Raw genomic sequence first — 18411 nt, forward strand, 5'->3', positions numbered from 1 at the left:
CTAATTTCCAAAAATAGAGATTTAAGAGAAAATAGAAGGCAAAATATTGGCATTATAAGATTTGGAGAGGGTGTGTAAGTGTTTAATGGTTGAATGGACCACATAGAGTTGGCACTGGCATGTACTTATATGGGCCCAAAATAGTGAGTATGAGATGGCAAAGCACCAACCCCTGTTTAAATTGGTTACCGCTGCCTGCTACTTCTTATATTATATTTTATGGGCAGTGTCAGCAGTGGCTTTGGCAAGCTTCTGTAAATTGGGTGCGTGGTCCTAACACAGATTTTGTTTTCTTGTTTGTCAGCAAAACTGAACAAGTTAGCCCCAAACATAACTTGAGTGATAAAGATGAAATATCCAAACAAGAGACTTGATTTTCACTTGTTGGGGTAATCGGTTCAATCTTGAAATGGTGATTTAACTAATCAATATAATTTACTTTATGAAAGGATAGAAAGAGCTGTAGGGATGGTAGGTGGGTCTTATTATATCATATGAACTGAGAATGACTGGGCATTGGCACATGGAGAAAGCAAGGAAATGGGGGGGCTGAAATGATAACCTTGTGAAAATATGCAAATGCAATTTCTTATATGTTTATATGTGCAACACCAACCACATCAAGTAATGTCTCAATCTTGGTCCAGTTTTAGAATGTCCAAATTCGTAAGAACTCCACAGCTGAATCCTTTCGCCCACATCCACAAAGTATCAATTCAAACCAAAGGATATATGATATGATAAACGTGCTCTCTACTCAAGCATCACTCCTTTACCTTTGCAAGAACAACACTCTCTTTTATCAAATAAAGATTTTTAGCACTTTTCTCAACATGGGTTTGCTTTCTTTTTCTTTCTTTATTCTTGGAGATCCTTGAGTTCCTTTTTTTTTTTTTTTTATTTTAGCACGAGAGAAAAATTTTTTTCCATCCAAGGCTTACCACTTTAACATTTTCCCACCCACAAAGTTTAAGAAATTCAAGTTTCCACCTGTCATCAGAATTAAAGTTAGTTTTGATTGTAAAAGGGTATGAGTATACCTGCATAATATATTATATATTATATATTAAGATTAATATTACTTATATTCTTTAAATACAAATAAGTAATATTTTCTTCATTAAGTAAGAATTTAATCATTTAAATCTATATCATCAATTGAAATAAAAAACCAGAACTTGAAAAAGAATAAATCGGATGGCCAAAATAGTACTAGCCACATAAGATCTCGGTTAAATTGTAACTGGGATGGTATAATCCAACCAAATATAACTTGAATTGCACCATTCCAGTGCAATCCTAACCAAATCACATAACATTATTTTCTAGAATCACACATGAGATTGAGTGATCTATCTAGATCACACTTGAATGATGTAATCTAGCTATAATTGCACCCAAAACGATATGGTTCAAGTTAAATTGCATCATTCTAAATATGATTCCGACCAAATCGTTTCATCTTAAGCATGATCTAGTCAAGTTTGCAAATAAATAATTTGTTAGCAATGAATGTTGCCGATTTTTTAAATTTTTTATAATTTTAAAATTAATATAAACTATATTTAATAAAGTTTTTAGAGAGATTTATTATTTAACTTCAATAAATTCTACAATTAATGAAATTTTGGTCTTTACAACTATTAGAACATGCTTAATCCATATCAGTTAACAAATTTCACTAATAAAGCATAAAAATGGATAAGATTTTTGTTTTTTTGTTTTTCCTTTAGTGCATGGTTAGGTCAATTTTAAGACAAGTTGTTTGATTTGGAAGTCAATAATATTGAAGTCTAGCAAATTTAACACAAGAAATTAAAACATATTATCAAATCCTAGACTTATAGTACAAAATGGACAATCTACGAAAAATCCAAGGGCTGAGAGTGACGGATCTGAAAAAAAGCATCTGTGCCATAGCTTCAATTTTGTGCTTTGGTTAGGTGAAGTCTCTTGTATTGTATGGTGGCCAAAAGTCATAAGATTCTAACAAGTTAAATGTCATATACTAGACACTTGCCTTATTAATAACCGTTGGATATGTATCTTAAAAATCAGATGATATTGATCTAATGGTTTTGGTGCATCTCACTGATAATACGATGATGGAAAGCCAAATTGTCCTAAGAGTTACCTAACCGGGCAAAAGAGTATTTCTCATCCAAGTTTTAACTTAATTTTAATAATATATTTATAATAGATAAAAAATCTAAATACACATTAATCCCTAAATTATTGTCAAATTTTTTGTTAAATATAAAGATAAAACTGTCATTTAATAATATTATTAAAAATATATTATTTTATTTTATTTTCTCTCTTAAGATTTAAAAATTAATATTTGACCTCAAACTTAAACTTTGAAAAGTATTTTTTTCTCTCCCAAATCCCTAAGCTATTTTTTTACCCCTCTCTCTGGCCACCGACGACCAACAAGAGCATTGCTAAACGACGCTCGTCGTCCTTCACTGGACGATAGAACATTGTCCATATCTAAATGACGAAACTAGATGACACTCATCGTCTTTCACTGGATAACGGAGCATCATCCAGTGAGGACGACATTTGTCATCCAATCTGGACAATTGTCGCTATCCTTGGACAACCATCACTGTCCAAAAGTTATCCTCTAGACAACTTCGTCTTGTACCTCCGTCGTTGGTCCACCGTTTGCAAGAAAAAATGACTAGATTTTAGGTTTGGTATCTTGGGGGAAAAAGTGAATTTTTTAAAAGTTAATCAATGAAAGAAATGTTAGTTTTTCAAACTAAGGGGAGAAATGAGATATAATTTTAATTATTTTAATATTACTGATAAAATGATAATTTTACTTTTTAACCTTAACAAAAAATTTGTAGGTATGTTCTAATATATTACAACTTTGATGAGTATTTACATTTTTCATTTGCTACGAGTATATATTTGACATTTCACCAAAACTTGGGTGAGAAATTATCTTTTTCCCTACCTTGGCCAATAGCAATAAATTATAAGTACAAATATATTTTTTTATATTATTTGAGTATATAGAAAATATGTCATCAAGTGATTAAATAATTCTGAATTAAAGATAAAATAATATATAATTATATGATGACACATTATCTGTGTATTCAAATTATATATTAAAAATGTGTACATATAATGTTGCTTAGGTGGTATAGGGGTGACCTTCCAAGATGGAGAGTTTGGGTTTGTCTCCCTGTCAACATATTAAGATAAAACTTTTTACTTATCTGGTTTAGTGGTTGTGAGATCGATAATTAAATCTAGAATTTAATCTACTTAGTGTAGTTGTTTTTGTGTCAAAAAGCAATTCCAATTCAAGGGAGATTCTTCATTATCAAAAAAAAAAAAAACTAAATTACATCCAATCACATAACAACACATAAAAATATCTAATTGTATTATCAAAACTGGATTTAGGTAATGTTTGAGTTAGGTCAATCCATCTTCTTCAAAAGATGGTGACATTATTGAATATTGATCAAACTTTTACATTATGGACTAGAGCTTTGTTTCAACTAGAGAAGAAAGTATGAGGTGTCTACCAGTGACATAGACATCTATCAAACCAGATGACAAGAGATTAACTAAAGTCCTAAGAAGAGAAGACATGAAAAGGGTCCATCAAGAAGTTAGATCCCAGTTTTTCAATTCAACTTTTGAAAATTAGAAGTCCAAATCTTGAGCATTAATGTCAGGGGAGGTGAATGTGAGACTTATCTAATATCTTTGAATTTTATTATAGCTGTTGGAGTTTCATCATGAAACCAACCAAGAATTCTGCCGTTACATCCATAATCTAAATATAATATGGAATAGAATCTTGATATATAATCTCTTGCCAATTCAGAACGTGGAGGTGTATCACCATCACGAAAAAATAATATTATACCTATAATATGATGCAATAATATATAATTGATTGATTTTAAAATGACAGAAAATATATATTATAATCCTAAAAATTAGTAAAATTGATAAAATATTATAATTTTTAAAGTAAAGATATAGATTTGAACCTTTACTATGCTTGTTAAATATTAAGTTACCTGATATAATAGTTATGAGTTTAATCACTGTAACTTAGATTTATCTGTTTAAAAAATATGTACGAAATTTATTTATATATATAATTTTATTTTAAAATATTAATCTGCCAAGAAAATGAAACGCTCTAATTCAGAATTCACCATAAGGGGTCCCATTACATTAAAATTCAAAGTGGGTTGGAAAGTTTGTCACATTTTACAGTCCAGTGTTGCAACTTATTATCAGGAAAAAGGTGAATCTTATGCAACCCAAAAGTGCTAAGAAAGGCGTTTGAATTTCATTATCAAATACACTACACATCTCATAAAGCAACCATGTTAGCATGAAATTCATGACTCAACAATTCCTAATTTGCATCTCTCAACTTATTTGCTTACATAATGAAATTATTAATCAGGGTCATCACCTTTTGAAAAACGTTGGACCCAAACAAACACCATCAATTCTGCTATTACAGTTTTAATGATTAATAACTTTATGGCAGCATTGTTTTTGGCAAGTTGAAAGCAAGTCGCTTAATGTCCAACTGAGGAAGAACATATTACCAAATGGGTATTATTTGTGTTGGGTCATAGGTTAAAAATACCCAGATGAATTATTTTGTAGCAGCAGCAGGCTTTAAGTGAAACATATATATATATTTATTTATTTTATTATAATATAAAGTTTGAGACGTGCGTTTCTTTAATTGATTAAAGTTAGCTAGCTCTGTAATGTAATGATCAATGATTCAGTTTAAAGAATTGTAAAGCTCTGCTCAAGAGATCTAGAATCCTCAGCTCCTATCTTTAATCTTATGATACTCCCAATTGAAATGGGATCCCAAAAGGACAACCATTCTAATGCCTTTTTTTCAATTCTTTGTTCAAATTGAATCAATCACATCAAACATGTTAAATTTGAGATCCACATTATGAATATCATTAAGGTTTCAAATTTATATTATCATATTTGGACTCTCCCACTCTTATCACCATTCTGTTGCCATTGCCATTGCCAGTGCCAACCATGAAACAACTCTCGTTTTCCTCCATAATTTTATATAATTTTACAACACCAATCAATTCAAGAGGAAACCCACTTTTACACTTGCCAACTTGCCATTGGCTTGCTCATTTTCTTATTCTACTAAGGAATATCTTCCCCCTTTCTTTAATTGGGATTTATTCTATATTATTATTTTCATTGTCTTCTCCTTTGGACTATAATCTTATAGGCTTTTGTTTATTGTTTCTTGTACAATGTACACACTTACCATATTACTATAATAAATGCATGCTTAGAATCGAGCATATTTCATTACCATAGGTTATTTCTGTACACAAATAAAAAATAATATGGTAGATTTAAATAAATGTTAAATTTATATAATGAAAAATAATAATAATAATTATTTAAAAAAGGGATAAATGTACATATGAATTAATGAATTTATAATGGGCCAAAGAAATATTTCCCACCCAAGTTTAGTTGTGTACTTAAAGATTACGTCAAAAGATGTAACTTTTAAAAATTAAAAAACTTTAAATAAGATAAAATATTAATTTTTAAAACTTATAAAGAAAATATGATAAAACAAAAAGTTTTAATCTTAATCGATTAATATGAGAGATTTTAGATGTTTCAAATCTGATGAATATGATTTTGAAAATGTAATTAAACTTGGGGTGGGAAATAGTGCTTTGGCCTTTATAATGTTGTAAACATAATATAACATGGTGAAACCAAGCCAATCAAAACAAATGATTTTGACCTGCAAATTGAAGGCAAAGGGTTAAGTAAAGATTTAGGATTAGGGTTATGGAAATAATAAAAGAAAGGTAAAGTTTGAGAGAGATTCCATTATTCTAAAGCTTAGGTCTTTGAAATTACAAGTCCCAAGGCCAACTAATAATGACATGAGAAAAAAAAGAGAAAAGGACACTCCATCAATAATATAATATTATCCAATTTACGCAACACAATAATTATTATTTTTACTCCTTCCCTTCTTCTTATTAATTATCTTTCCACCTCCCATTTGACGGGTCAACGCCACTCTTCCCACTCTACTTCTTTACTTTTAATATTCCATCTTATTCTATTCTCTTAAATTATAATTGAGAAATATCATAAATTTTAAAAAAATTGTTTTCTTTATAAATAATAAATGGTTTGAAATAATAGGGATAGGTGGAATACTAACGGGGACAAAATTTTAAGTGTGAAAGAAAATATTTAAATTTATTTATGATATTTTAAAATTAAAAAATTTACTTATTTAATATAATAATTATGAGTATAATTATTAGATTTAATATGACCAAAATAATTTGAAATAGCATATAAAACAATAATGTATCCTAAATGGTAGATTAAATAATAAAATAAAATTCTATATATAAAAGAATATAAGTTCAAATGATGATATAGTAAGATCAAACTCTTAACTTATCTAGTTTAATAATTATGAGATAAGTTATTAGACTTGAAGTTTTTCTTGTTTGGTATAATTAGTTCAATCTCGAATATAATAATCTAATTTGAATAGGGTTTTTCATTATTAAAAAAAAAAAAGTAATGCAGAGAGGATTAGGTAGTTTAGGGTTGGATAAATGTTGAAACTTGGGTAATTCAAATGTGGAAGAGTCACTATCAATTGCACCAATTTGTCATCAATCTCGCCGATTTCTAATCTTTATTAACTTACCATTACAATACTTAATTCCATTTATTTACATAATTTTTACTTCATAATACATTTTAACAAATAATGACAAAATATTCAATCTCAACCTTAAAAGGAAAAAAAAATCAATAACTGATAGATTTAGTTTGATATTATTTTTTTTTCCAAGAAAACAACACAAGAAAGAAAGAGATAGGACAGGCAAGTTATCATATAAATGGAAATATAATACAAGTCTCTCTCAAAATAATACAAAGCCTCATGATCCAGAAAAAATTTTAAAAAAAAAAAAGTAAGAAATGAGGTAGCTAGATTATGGGTTCTTGACCGAATAAACCCTATTAAAGATCTTGAAGCTCTGTTTCCAAGACATAATCAAAGACATTGTAATAAACTACAAAAACCCCTCCTTGCAACAGTTGGCATTGTCAGTTGCTAGCTCAAACTGGTATAATTATGAGTTAAAAAAGACTCTAAACAAAACTTGAAAAGATGATTAAAGTGAAAGTTAAAAAAGAAAAGTTGTTTAACTCTATATGATAATTTTTAACACTAGCAGTGGCGGTGGTTACTGGTTAATGATCAAGAAGCTCTCTTTTTTAATGCAAGCGTGGGTATAAATGCAGGACCTTTGCCATCCCTCTCTTCTTTCACTCTCTCTTGTCATATATGAAATACCCATTTCTTTGTTTTTGATTCTCTCTCTAAAGCTTTTAACTTTCTTGTTGTTGTCTATGTGAGCAAGAGGCCTGCTTTGAACAGAGAAGAAGTTGAATTCAATAAAGTTTTGTGTGTTTGTGAGGTGAAAAGCTTCAATGGTGACCAGGGTACCAAAAGTAGAACAGAATCTGAAACGAGTATATTTCTTTTGCCGCTTTTAGTTAGTTTTCTCTCTCTTTCTCTGTGTTTCTGATGAACTCTGACTAGGGTTTTGAATGGGGTGTATTTATTATACTGAAATCTATGTTTTCTTTCTTTTGCTGGCTTACTTGACTGCTTCCTTCAGGCTTTTTCATACTTCTTTCAACTTTCTTTATCTGTTTTTCTTTTATTGTCTTCGCCTCTTGATTTCTTTCTGGTGCGTAATTTCGGTATTTCTAGTTCAGTGTTAACTTTGGAAATGGTAGCTCCTCTACTGTTGCTACTGGTGTGATTTTTGGTGCATAAGTTTGGTAATCTGGGTCTTGGTTTAACTGTCTCTTTATGTCTAGAACCTCATTCATTGAAGTGGGTCTCTACTGTTTAGTTCTGTAAAACTGTGGTTCGCTTCATTTGTTAGCTCAAACTCATCCTTTATTTCATGCTTTCTGGGTGGATTCAGCTTCAGGAGGGAAGAATATCTTTCAGACGACTTTGAAGTTTCGTATATTGTAAGTTTCAAACTTTCTGGTTTTTGGTGAAACTTTTTTCTGAAGTGATAATTTAGTATATGCTTGGGAATTGGATGGCGTTTAATTTGTTTTGTTATTAAGTCCTTCCTCTTACCATTTGATCTTTGGAATAATCTCATCCAGCCATTAGGGCTTTTTGGATGGTCAATTTTTAAGTTTCAAATTTTGTCGTAGTAGGATTTCTAGTGATTGTTTGCTAGTTATTCAAACACCATTGTGAAAGGGTATCTATTATTTGCTACTTTTGCTGGTCTTTTTGAAGAGACTGATATGAGTGACAAGGATAAATTCGAGCTACAAAAGAGGAATGATAATCCTATGAACTACCATTCATTGAATATGTCCTCGGACTGGCGATTTAGCAGTGCCAATCTTGCAAATGCGCCTATTCATTTGGTTCCCAGCAATAATCCCATGGCAGTTGGTTCTGCTTCCATGGTAGACTCATTTAACCAAACCATCTGGCAGAATCCTATCAGTTCACAAATGGGATATTTGGATGTTGATGTCCAAAACAATTCAAGCACTTCAAATGCATTAGGAAATAGAAAAGGCAGTCCGGCCTCTTTGAGAAGTAGTGTTGATAAACCTCTTGAGATGGGATGGAATCCTCCTGCTTCAATACTGAAGGGAGGCATGTTCTTACCAAGTGTGCCTGGAATGTTCCCGCAGAGCTTATCTCAGTTCCCTGCTGATTCTGCTTTCATTGAGCGAGCCGCCAGGTTTTCTTCCTTCAGTGGTGGGAATTTTAATGATATGGTGAATACTCTAGGTGTTCCTGAGTCAATGGGTCTCTATTCTAGGGGTGGGGGGATGATGCAAGGGCCGCAAGAAGTTTTTGCAGGCAGTGGACTGAAATCAGTATCTGGTGGTCAGTCTCAGAAGAATGAAATGAATGTGGCTGAAGTATCTAGAGATCCTTCCTTGTCTATTGAACATGGGGTGACTGATGGGAGCCCACTAAAAAATGAAAGAAATAGCGAGAGCATTGTGAGATCTCATGAAGAAGTAAAACAAGGTGTTGGCGTTTCTGGCAATGAGTCTGATGAAGCTGAGTTCAGTGGCAGTGGTGGTGATGGTCAGGATGAGACATTGGCATTGGAGGGCACAGGTGGGGAACCTTCTGCCAAGGGCCTTGCCACAAAGAAAAGAAAAAGGAATGGGCAGGTAGAAGCCAATTTGTCATTTAAAAAAAAAAAAGATCTTAAGATATGCCTCATTTTTTTATTTACTGCACTAATTTAATTTAATTTTTGTAGGATACTGAACCTCAAACCAGGGGAGCACAGGTATCTGGTGAAGGTGCAAAGGATAATGCTGATAATCAACTGAAAGGGGACCAAAACCCAACTTCAACGACAAACAAGGCTGCTGTAAAACATGGAAAACAAGGTTCTCAAACTTCAGATCCGCCAAAAGAAGGATATATTCATGTTAGAGCTCGAAGAGGACAAGCAACAAATAGCCATAGTCTTGCTGAAAGAGTAAAAATTTATTTTGAAGTTTTTGTTATAGAAGCAACTTTTGTTATTTAGTGCATAATATGAAAAATGATTTGTTTGTTTGTAGGTGAGAAGGGAAAAGATAAGTGAGAGGATGAAGTTTCTCCAAGACCTTGTACCTGGTTGCAGCAAGGTATATTTGTTGGATTTGATAGCTTAGGGAGTGCCATTAAAGCATATTTGCAAAGGAATTTCGCATTTTAATTCATGTCAAAGATAATCCATTGGTTTTTGCAGGTCACTGGCAAAGCTGTGATGCTAGATGAAATAATTAACTATGTACAATCACTGCAACGACAGGTTGAGGTAATGGAATTGTTAATTCATATATCATAATTAGCTACTTTGGCTTCTGGCGGCATGAACAATTTATTCCTCAAAAGGTTCTTATAAATGCATGGGTTGCATATACTCTGCATTTTGTGTATTTTTTCATGTATGGATTTTGAATGAAACGGCATAATGGCTATTAAGCTTTGTGCTTTGGAGAAAACAATAATAGATAGATAATTCTTTGCAGAAATTGCTATCTAAATTTTCCATGAACAAGTTCATCAATTTTAATATATATGTTTCATTCGGAAACTGTCTATGTTCTCTTTTCATTGTTAATTTGTGTAATATTATTCTTTCCCTGCTACCAGTTTCTGTCAATGAAACTTGCCACAGTAAATCCACGGCTGGATTTTAACATAGAAGGGCTCCTGGCAAAAGATGTAAGTGAATTGGTTCACATATCAGTGTTGCACAATTCCGTGTGAATGCTTGGGTCTTTACTTAGACTACTAATATTTCGGTCACTATGCAGATCCTTCAGTCACGAGCTGGTCCTTCACCTACTTTGGGCTTTTCCCCAGATATGTCTGTGGCTTATCCTCCATTGCATCCATCCCAACCAGGACTCATGCAATCTGCTCTTCCTGGTATGGGAAGCTCTTCTGACATACTTCGGAGAACTATTAATTCCCAGTTGACACCCATGCCTGGAGGATTTAAGGATCCTACTCAGGTATCTCTCTTTAGATCATCATAAGGGGAGTGTTAAAGTCCTGATACATGAGGGGATTTGGGGAATCTTAAACCTAGCCCCCTGCTCCTCCTCTTTTCTTGTTTTCTTTGGCTGAATGTTTTTGTTATTTTTATTATTTGAAATTTCTTTGTATATGGTCACAACTCATGAGTGGGATGTGATTCACATTTTAATTTGAGAAGTTTGGATTAGGTACCGAATGCCTGGGAGGATGAGCTCCACAATGTTGTTCAAATGAGCTACGGAACTAGTGCTCCCCTTGACAGCCAAGATGTAAATGGTATACCTTGGTAATCCCTCTATAAGAGTTGTGTATTCTCGAGCTTACACCACAGAGACTTTTACTGGAATTGCAGGGTCTATGACACCAGGTCATATGAAGGCTGAACTTTGATCATTCTCTATCTCACTTACGCCAATAGACTACCGTGGCCGCGCATATACTTACACTATCTGGAAGATGGCGAAGTTCTCAAGTATTCCTCTTCCAAACATAGATGATGATTAAATGTAGACTATGACCATCCTCCTACTTCAACTCTAATCTGTCAATTGAGATGCTACTGACCTGTTACTGAGTTCGAAATATAAGTTCATAATTAAAGCAGCGGATCACCTCTTAGCAGCGATGGCCCTCAGATACATGATGTGGCAGTGGCCTTGTTTGTTTTATCATTACATATCTATGCAAGAAATATTCATCAGAATAGAACTGCTCCTTGCGTGAGAAGATGTCTGAGTCAAAGAATGTATAGGTCAATATTCCAAGTACAGATTGGTAGGCAAACTGGTATCTCATCAGATTTAAGTGTAATTTTTACAAGATAGCATTGTTAAAGCCTGGGAGTTCATGTTCTATTCAGAGTTGGAAGCTGTGTGTTTAATTATATATTTTGACGAATGCTATGTTATTTCGTTTCCTTCTTATTATCCAAAAATCAATTGTGGACCCTTCCTGGCACCCTTTGAATTAAAACGTACAGGTAATGTTTCTGCCGTGTTTTTCATCTAATCATTCATGGGATTCTCGATAGCTTCAGTTCTTCAAGATCTTTAAGTGGCCAAACTTTATCTTGGCTGTTAGTCAGCAATATTTTCAAGTCTTGTCTTCTGGAAATCCGATTAAACGAAAGATATTCCTGGAGAATAAAGTGACAAAAATGCACATGGAAAGATTTACATTACTGAGAGGACATCAATCTGGAATTTTTAATTTGTGGCAGTACGAAGGAATATAAACCCAAGAATCTGTTAGGCAGAGTTAGGATAGAAATCAAATAAGCTGAGACAGATTCAGATATGAATAAATAAATGAATATGACAGGTTCATAAAGCATAAAATTATCTAGTCTAATTGACATTCTTGACTCAACCTCACTCGAAGTCTAAATTTTCATCCTTATTTTTTCAATGCACAAGTAAAAAAAAACAAAACCCTCTAACCCATCTGCTTGTGGGTAATGTATTTGGATTTCTAATGATGCCATTGTTTATTAGAATCTGGCTTTTTAGGGAGCAAGTGGATAATCTCGATTGGAAACCCTAGATGGGACTGCATTGTACATTCAATTTGACTTCAATCATAACAGACAGCTGTTCCAGCTCAAGATCTGCTGCTTACAAGTTATAATTCACTAAACCTCATGTGGGAAGGGAAACTACCGAAACCAATAAAATCTTTATATAGTCTTTGTGCACATTTAATTACCATTTTTTTTTTTTGTTTCAATTTGCTAGTTGTTACTAGTTAGCGTCCATTCCTAGCCACCTTTTTAGGGTTTTATTTTTGTTATTGTTTTCTGAGAATAAAAACCCGCAACGGCATTCCCGCCAATAACAGACTTGAAAACAATGTCTTCACCCTCTAACTACTACTGTTCTTTGCTCAAGCTTTGCTGCGAAACTAGAAACCAAACGCAAGTGAAAAAAATCCATTGCCGTATTGTCAAAACCCTAACTGACCCAGAAACATTCCTGTTTAATAATCTTATTAATTCTTACAGCAAACTAGGTAACACAACTTATGCACGCCAGTTGTTCGACAATATACCTCAACCAAACCTCTTTTCATGGAACACCATTCTCTCGGCTTATTTAAAATCTGGGAAGCTTTCAGAAATGAGAAGTATGTTTTATACCATGCCATATCGTGATGGAGTTTCGTGGAATTTACTTATTTCAGGGTATGCAAGTCATGGTCTTGTTCATGAAGCAGTTAAGGTCTATAACTTGATGTTGAAAGATGGGCTTGATAATTTGAATAGAATTACATTTTCAATGATGCTTATACTGTCTTCGAGTAAAGGGTGTATTGACCTGGGTAGACAAATTCATGGACAGATTGTGAAACTTGGGTTTGAGTCATATGTTTTTGTTGGTAGTCCTTTGGTGGATATGTATGCAAAATTGGGGTTGGTTTATGATGCCAAACGGGTTTTTGATGGGATGACTGAGAGGAATGTGGTTATGCATAATACAATGATTACGGGGCTTTTGAGATGTGGGTTGGTTGAGGAATCAAAGAGGCTGTTTTGTTGTATGGCCGAGAAAGACTCAATTTCATGGACAACAATGATTACAGGACTCATCCAAAATGGTTTGGAGAGAGAAGCTATTGATTTATTTAAAGAGATGAGATCAGAAGGTTTGGCTATGGATCAGTTTACCTTTGGAAGTATACTGACGGCATGTGGAGGACTATTGGCTTTGGAAGAAGGGAAGCAGATTCATGCTTATATAATCAGGACTGATTACATGGATAATGTATTTGTGGGAAGTGCTCTTGTTGACATGTATTGTAAGTGCAAGAACATAAAATCTGCAGCATCTGTCTTCAAGAGAATGGCTAGGAAAAATGTTGTATCTTGGACCGCAATGCTGGTGGGATATGGACAGAATGGGTACAGTGAAGAAGCTGTTAGGATATTTTGTGAAATGCAGAGAAATGGGATTGAGCCAGATGATTTTACTCTTGGAAGTGTAATAAGCTCTTGCGCCAATCTGGCTAGCTTGGAAGAGGGTGCCCAGTTTCATGGCAGAGCTCTGGTGTCTGGTTTGATTTCCTTTGTGACAGTTTCCAATGCACTTGTAACTTTGTATGGTAAATGTGGAAGTATAGAAGATTCTCATCAGCTATTCAACGAGATGAATACCAGGGATGAAGTGTCTTGGACAGCATTGGTTTCAGGGTATGCGCAGTATGGAAAGGCTGATGAGACAATTGATTTGTTTGAAAAAATGCTGGCCCACGGTTTCAAACCTGATGGAGTTACTTTCATTGGCGTTCTTTCAGCTTGCAGTAGAGCAGGACTGGTGGAGAAAGGACATAGATATTTTGATTCAATGGTAGTAGAACATGGAATTACACCTATTCATGATCACTACACTTGCATGATTGACCTTCTCAGCCGAGCTGGTAGGTTAGAAGAAGCAAAAAGTTTCATTGATAAAATGCCTTTCCATCCTGACACAATTGGTTGGGCCACCTTACTTAGCTCATGTAGAATTCATGGTAATGTGGAAATTGGGAAATGGGCAGCAGATTCTCTTCGGGAATTGGAGCCTCAGAATCCTGCAAGCTATATTTTGTTATCAAGCATCTATGCTTCCAAAGGTAAATGGGACCATGTGTCCCAGATGAGGAGAACAATGAGAGATAAGGGAGTGAGGAAGGAACCAGGATGCAGTTGGATCAAATATAAGAACAGAGTACATATTTTTTCAGCCCATGATCAATCAAATCCATTTTCTAATGAGATATTTGCTGAGCTGGAGAAACTAAACCACAAGATGATACAGGAGGGGTATGTGCCAGATATGAGTTCTGTTCTACATGACGTTGAGGATTCATTGAAAGTAAAGATGCTTAACTATCATAGTGAGAGGCTTGCAATTGCATTTGGATTGTTATTTATTCCAGTTGGCCTTCCTATACGAGTGGTTAAAAATCTTAGGGTTTGTGGGGATTGCCACAATGCCACCAAATATATCTCTAAGATTACCCGGAGAGAGATACTGGTAAGAGATGCTGTCAGGTTTCATTTGTTTAAAGGTGGAAACTGTTCATGTGGAGATTTTTGGTGAAGAGGTTGTATTAGAGCCATAACTGTCGTGAAGTTATAGAAATGGACTATGTGGTGAACAACCAAATCCAAAATTTTCATAGCATTCAAGAAGAGATGATCCAACTCCTCATAAGCATCATCAGAGTACTCTATGGCTGTGTATTCCATAAGAACATCTTTGTAAGATCATGAATATGTTACAGCTTCTGATATCAAGCATCCTGGTGGTGAAAATTGCTGTGATGTAAGAAGGAAGATACAAGTGATGTTGTTTGCACAAAAGCTGAGTCAATGATTTCTTTATTAACTTGTGGATGCATAGTGCAAAGTGGTTCAGGAACTCGTCGGATTATGCTTTGATAGGGTTTTGAGGTAAGACAAAAAATTCTTAATTTGCCTTTGCTAAGTGTTTCTGAAATGTCTACAGGCGAGCCTAAGACCTGCTAGTAAAGAGGTATCTCAGGATATTTATTGGTGTGATACTATAGACAATTCTGATACAGTAAAAACTTATGGCAGATGTAAATTACACAATCAAAAAGGTGCTTATCATGCATTACAAACTTCATGTAGCTGCACCTGCCGGAGCATTGGAAAAAAGATAATTCTTCTCAGTTCTCCCAGTTGATGTATATCTACACCAAATATAATTATGGTGACTAATTTAACGTACCTGGTCAGTCAAGCTCATATAAAACTTATAAGCACCTTGGTTCCCCTTAAGTATATCACCTAGTTTGTTACCGAGTTCCTTATAGATTGATGGACTCCTCCTTTTGGTTTCACAAGTATACTATTAGATGATGAACGCTTTGTTATTTTAATTTTTATTTTGTTACTACTTTGGCCATTTCAAGTGTTTCCACTTGTTGTAATGCACCTCAGTTCCAGTTCCATTTTGATATATTTAAAATTTTGAAAGACTTTTTTCTTGATGGATTAGATATAACGTTCAGTTAATTGCTTACAATTTTAATTTCTTTTACAATTACAACAATTTTTAGAAGCATATGCATTTACTTATTTTTTATTATACATTCAAATTTTTTCATCTGGGTCATTGAGGCCCGTAAATGACATGTCTTGTCAGCGTGTCTCAATTAGTTATCCATGCCACGTAGGTTTACGTCTATGAAAGAATTATCTATTTTCTTTGAGTTGGAGTCATGATGTTGTTTTCTGTTACAAGTTACAGCTGAGAGAAATATTCTATATATTAACTAGTTCAATTTGATGTTGACATTGACTGTTGAACTAGATTGATCTGAAAAATTATAGTTTTGGCTATTATTTTTAATTGTTTTTTTATGGAACCTTGTTTCACTTGATGACCAATTTGTAGATGTTTCTGAACTAAGACATGAATACAATTTATTACAATACTTGAATTTAAATATTATATGATAAATACAATCCATAAAAGGTAATATGAGCCACATTGTGCAAAAAAGAAAAAAAAGAAAAGTTAGGGAGAAGGGAGTGTTTTCTATTCTGAAATTATATGATATTGAATATTTTAGAAACAGATCTGTAAAAGGCATGGATAGCAAAACAAACTTCATTCATGCTCTGCTTATGATTTGATTGACTCTGACTGATCTTCTTGTTGGTTCTGTGTCATTTTGAAAGAAAAGATTATTAAAATAGAACTTTTAATGTACTGCAATTGCAATACAGGATCGAAGAAGCCTACGAAAAATACCTGCATTTGTGTGCAAATCTCAATTACTTCAGCTAGAGGTGCCCAATCACCAAAGTTTCGCTCAATAAATTGATAAGCAATGCCGCTTCTTCCCCTGCCAATTATAAAGAGTCCCCCCTTAATTTCACCTTCTCCTTTGAAGTTTTGCTCTAATCCCATGGCTTTTGCTCGCTTGTAGTTTGCAATAGCCCGGGGGTTTAAAACAAAGCCTGAGATGAACTTGTCCTTGAGTAGCTTTCCACCCCCAAGAGCTTTAAAGAATTCCCTCCCCTGGTCATAAACCACACCACCACCCCAATAATGTGGCCAGAAGTCTTTTACCTGCAATGTGACAATCAGACATCAACTAGGAAAAAATTTCATTGCGGAACAAGAATTAAAAAAGAACTTGGTAATACCTCTGAGTCTATATACTCATGAAGAACCGCAAATAGTTGAAATCCCAAGGCATCGAATAGAGGTTTTCTTGCATAGAGTTGGTAAGCTTCGGCTCTGCACATGATGCACCTGTTTAATGTTAAAGAGACAGTAGGAAGAAAATTATATCAGCTTTGCTTGTTGAAGGATTACTGCTGTATTTGTTTGTGGAGCACTGGAGGAATCTTACACATTAAAAAATGCATTTTCTTATTGCTAAACTGAACTTTTTCTTTGAGTTCTAGCTTGTAAATTATTGTCAATTTCATAAGCATAGTTTTGGTGACATACTAGATTAGGTCTAATCTATTTTTCAATCCTGTATATAGACACAAGGATTCTATCTCACAGGTTTCTTGCTTTTCGCAGCAACATCAAAGCATTTTTATGTATTCACTTTAATAGGCTAATCAAGTTAGAAGAATAATTGTGCCAAGATGTCGGTACAAAATGTTTACCCAGGACGTCGGATGCAAAGGAGAACAGCTGGCTTTTCTCGCCATAACTCTAGAGCCTTCATTGGAGGTGTCTTGGTTTTCACCAAGCGTTCCATGCCAATCTTGTATTCAGGGGTAAGTTTTTGAATTGAGATGTTCTCAATGGTAGAGTAAGGAGCAGCTTGGTCAGATATAGAAGGAGGTTGTACACAACCACATGCTCGAGGCTCAGCAGGCCCCGCAGCAACAATTCCTTTAAAGATGTATCCATCTTTGATCTTAAAATCAGCCAATGATTGTTCAAGTGCCTTATCAGAATTTGCACCAGTTCCTGTCAGGGATCTTGTTATACCTTGCATCTTTTTAAAGCTGACAGATACAGAACTCTTGTAGATGCTATTATTTCTAGATGTTGTGCTTATGGTTCTGCTTGCAGACACAGTTTGTGACGGAGGCGTGGGATCTGTGCATGCACTTGTTCTGTCCACAAATCGTGCTATATGACCTCTCTTCATACCAAATTGGGAAGACAGATCCCCTGAACTTAGGTTAAGCAGCTGGGGCAAATGTTTTCCAGAGGCCTCTAACACATCTCCATATTGCATCAAGGCCCGATCATGCAGGTATGATCTGATTTCCAGTGCATCCTAGAGTAAAAGAAAGAAATTCCTCAGGATAGATAGATTACGGCAGAATTCTTGAAATATTGAACTGACTTCATCAATCAGACAAGTCAACTCTAGGTTCATACTTGATCTTCATATAGGAAAGAATAGTCAGTTGACTAATCAAATGAACTAAATGATATGAAACAGGTTTTAGTGAAGGGAAACAAAACAGTGATTGTGTAAACAACCAACCTTTTGTTGTTGTGACATATTTATTTCATCCATATCTTCTGAGTTCATAATCTTCAAGGTTGGTACATCATCCCAACCTTCCTCTAGTAGCTTTGGAAGCAGTCCCTTTAGAGATCCATTTCCAACAAAATCTTCCATAGAGAAAGAAGCCATTGTTTTCTGCAGTACAGATGTTCCAAGCCAGCTTATTCTTGTTGCTGAATTAAGTCCCGATGTGCAGATAAGCCTGTAAGCGCTGACTCAACTACTTAATGAAGGTTTTAAAATGGCCAAAGGACTATTTC

The 18411-nt window shown here is 34.3% G+C and overlaps 3 protein-coding genes and 1 long non-coding RNA gene across 6 annotated transcripts; 3 read left to right on the forward strand and 1 right to left on the reverse strand.

Moving 5' to 3' along the window:
* The first annotated feature begins 7027 nt into the window (after window positions 1–7027).
* On the forward strand, window positions 7028–11618 carry LOC123212809 (transcription factor bHLH49). Of its 3 annotated transcripts, none has more exons than XM_044632010.1 (11): window positions 7028–7338; window positions 7470–7581; window positions 8046–8094; window positions 8367–9282; window positions 9375–9599; window positions 9685–9750; window positions 9855–9923; window positions 10262–10333; window positions 10426–10626; window positions 10840–10920; window positions 11004–11618. In XM_044632010.1, exons 1-11 carry the CDS (start codon window positions 7261–7263, stop codon window positions 11010–11012), a joined length of 1878 nt encoding a protein of 625 aa, XP_044487945.1. In that variant the 5' UTR covers window positions 7028–7260; the 3' UTR covers window positions 11013–11618. The 3 variants fall into 3 exon arrangements, with proteins under 3 accessions (XP_044487945.1, XP_044487944.1, XP_044487946.1); XM_044632009.1 differs by having other exon boundaries at window positions 7029–7338; window positions 10840–10927; XM_044632011.1 differs by lacking the exon at window positions 7028–7338 and having other exon boundaries at window positions 7345–7581; window positions 8378–9282; window positions 10840–10927.
* A 415-nt stretch (window positions 11619–12033) lies between these two features.
* LOC123212808 (putative pentatricopeptide repeat-containing protein At1g68930) lies at window positions 12034–15634 on the forward strand. Its single transcript, XM_044632007.1, has 2 exons — window positions 12034–15083; window positions 15231–15634. The coding sequence occupies exon 1, from the start codon at window positions 12499–12501 to the stop codon at window positions 14728–14730; it is 2232 nt and encodes a 743-aa protein (XP_044487942.1). The 5' UTR covers window positions 12034–12498; the 3' UTR covers window positions 14731–15083; window positions 15231–15634.
* A 438-nt stretch (window positions 15635–16072) lies between these two features.
* On the reverse strand, window positions 16073–18363 carry LOC123212810. Its single transcript, XM_044632012.1, has 5 exons — window positions 18128–18363; window positions 17289–17914; window positions 16812–16920; window positions 16414–16734; window positions 16073–16323 (listed from the first exon to the last, which is right to left on the reverse strand). The coding sequence occupies exons 1-5, from the start codon at window positions 18278–18280 to the stop codon at window positions 16285–16287; spliced, it is 1248 nt and encodes a 415-aa protein (XP_044487947.1). The 5' UTR covers window positions 18281–18363; the 3' UTR covers window positions 16073–16284.
* LOC123212812 lies at window positions 16751–18171 on the forward strand. The gene is made up of 4 exons (XR_006501619.1): window positions 16751–16892; window positions 17200–17402; window positions 17704–17890; window positions 18083–18171. It is a non-coding gene; the product is annotated as an uncharacterized LOC123212812 (long non-coding RNA).
* Window positions 18364–18411: the final 48 nt, after the last annotated feature.

Source organism: Mangifera indica, chromosome 4, assembly GCF_011075055.1.
Source record: "Mangifera indica cultivar Alphonso chromosome 4, CATAS_Mindica_2.1, whole genome shotgun sequence".
Lineage (NCBI taxonomy): Eukaryota > Viridiplantae > Streptophyta > Magnoliopsida > Sapindales > Anacardiaceae > Mangifera > Mangifera indica.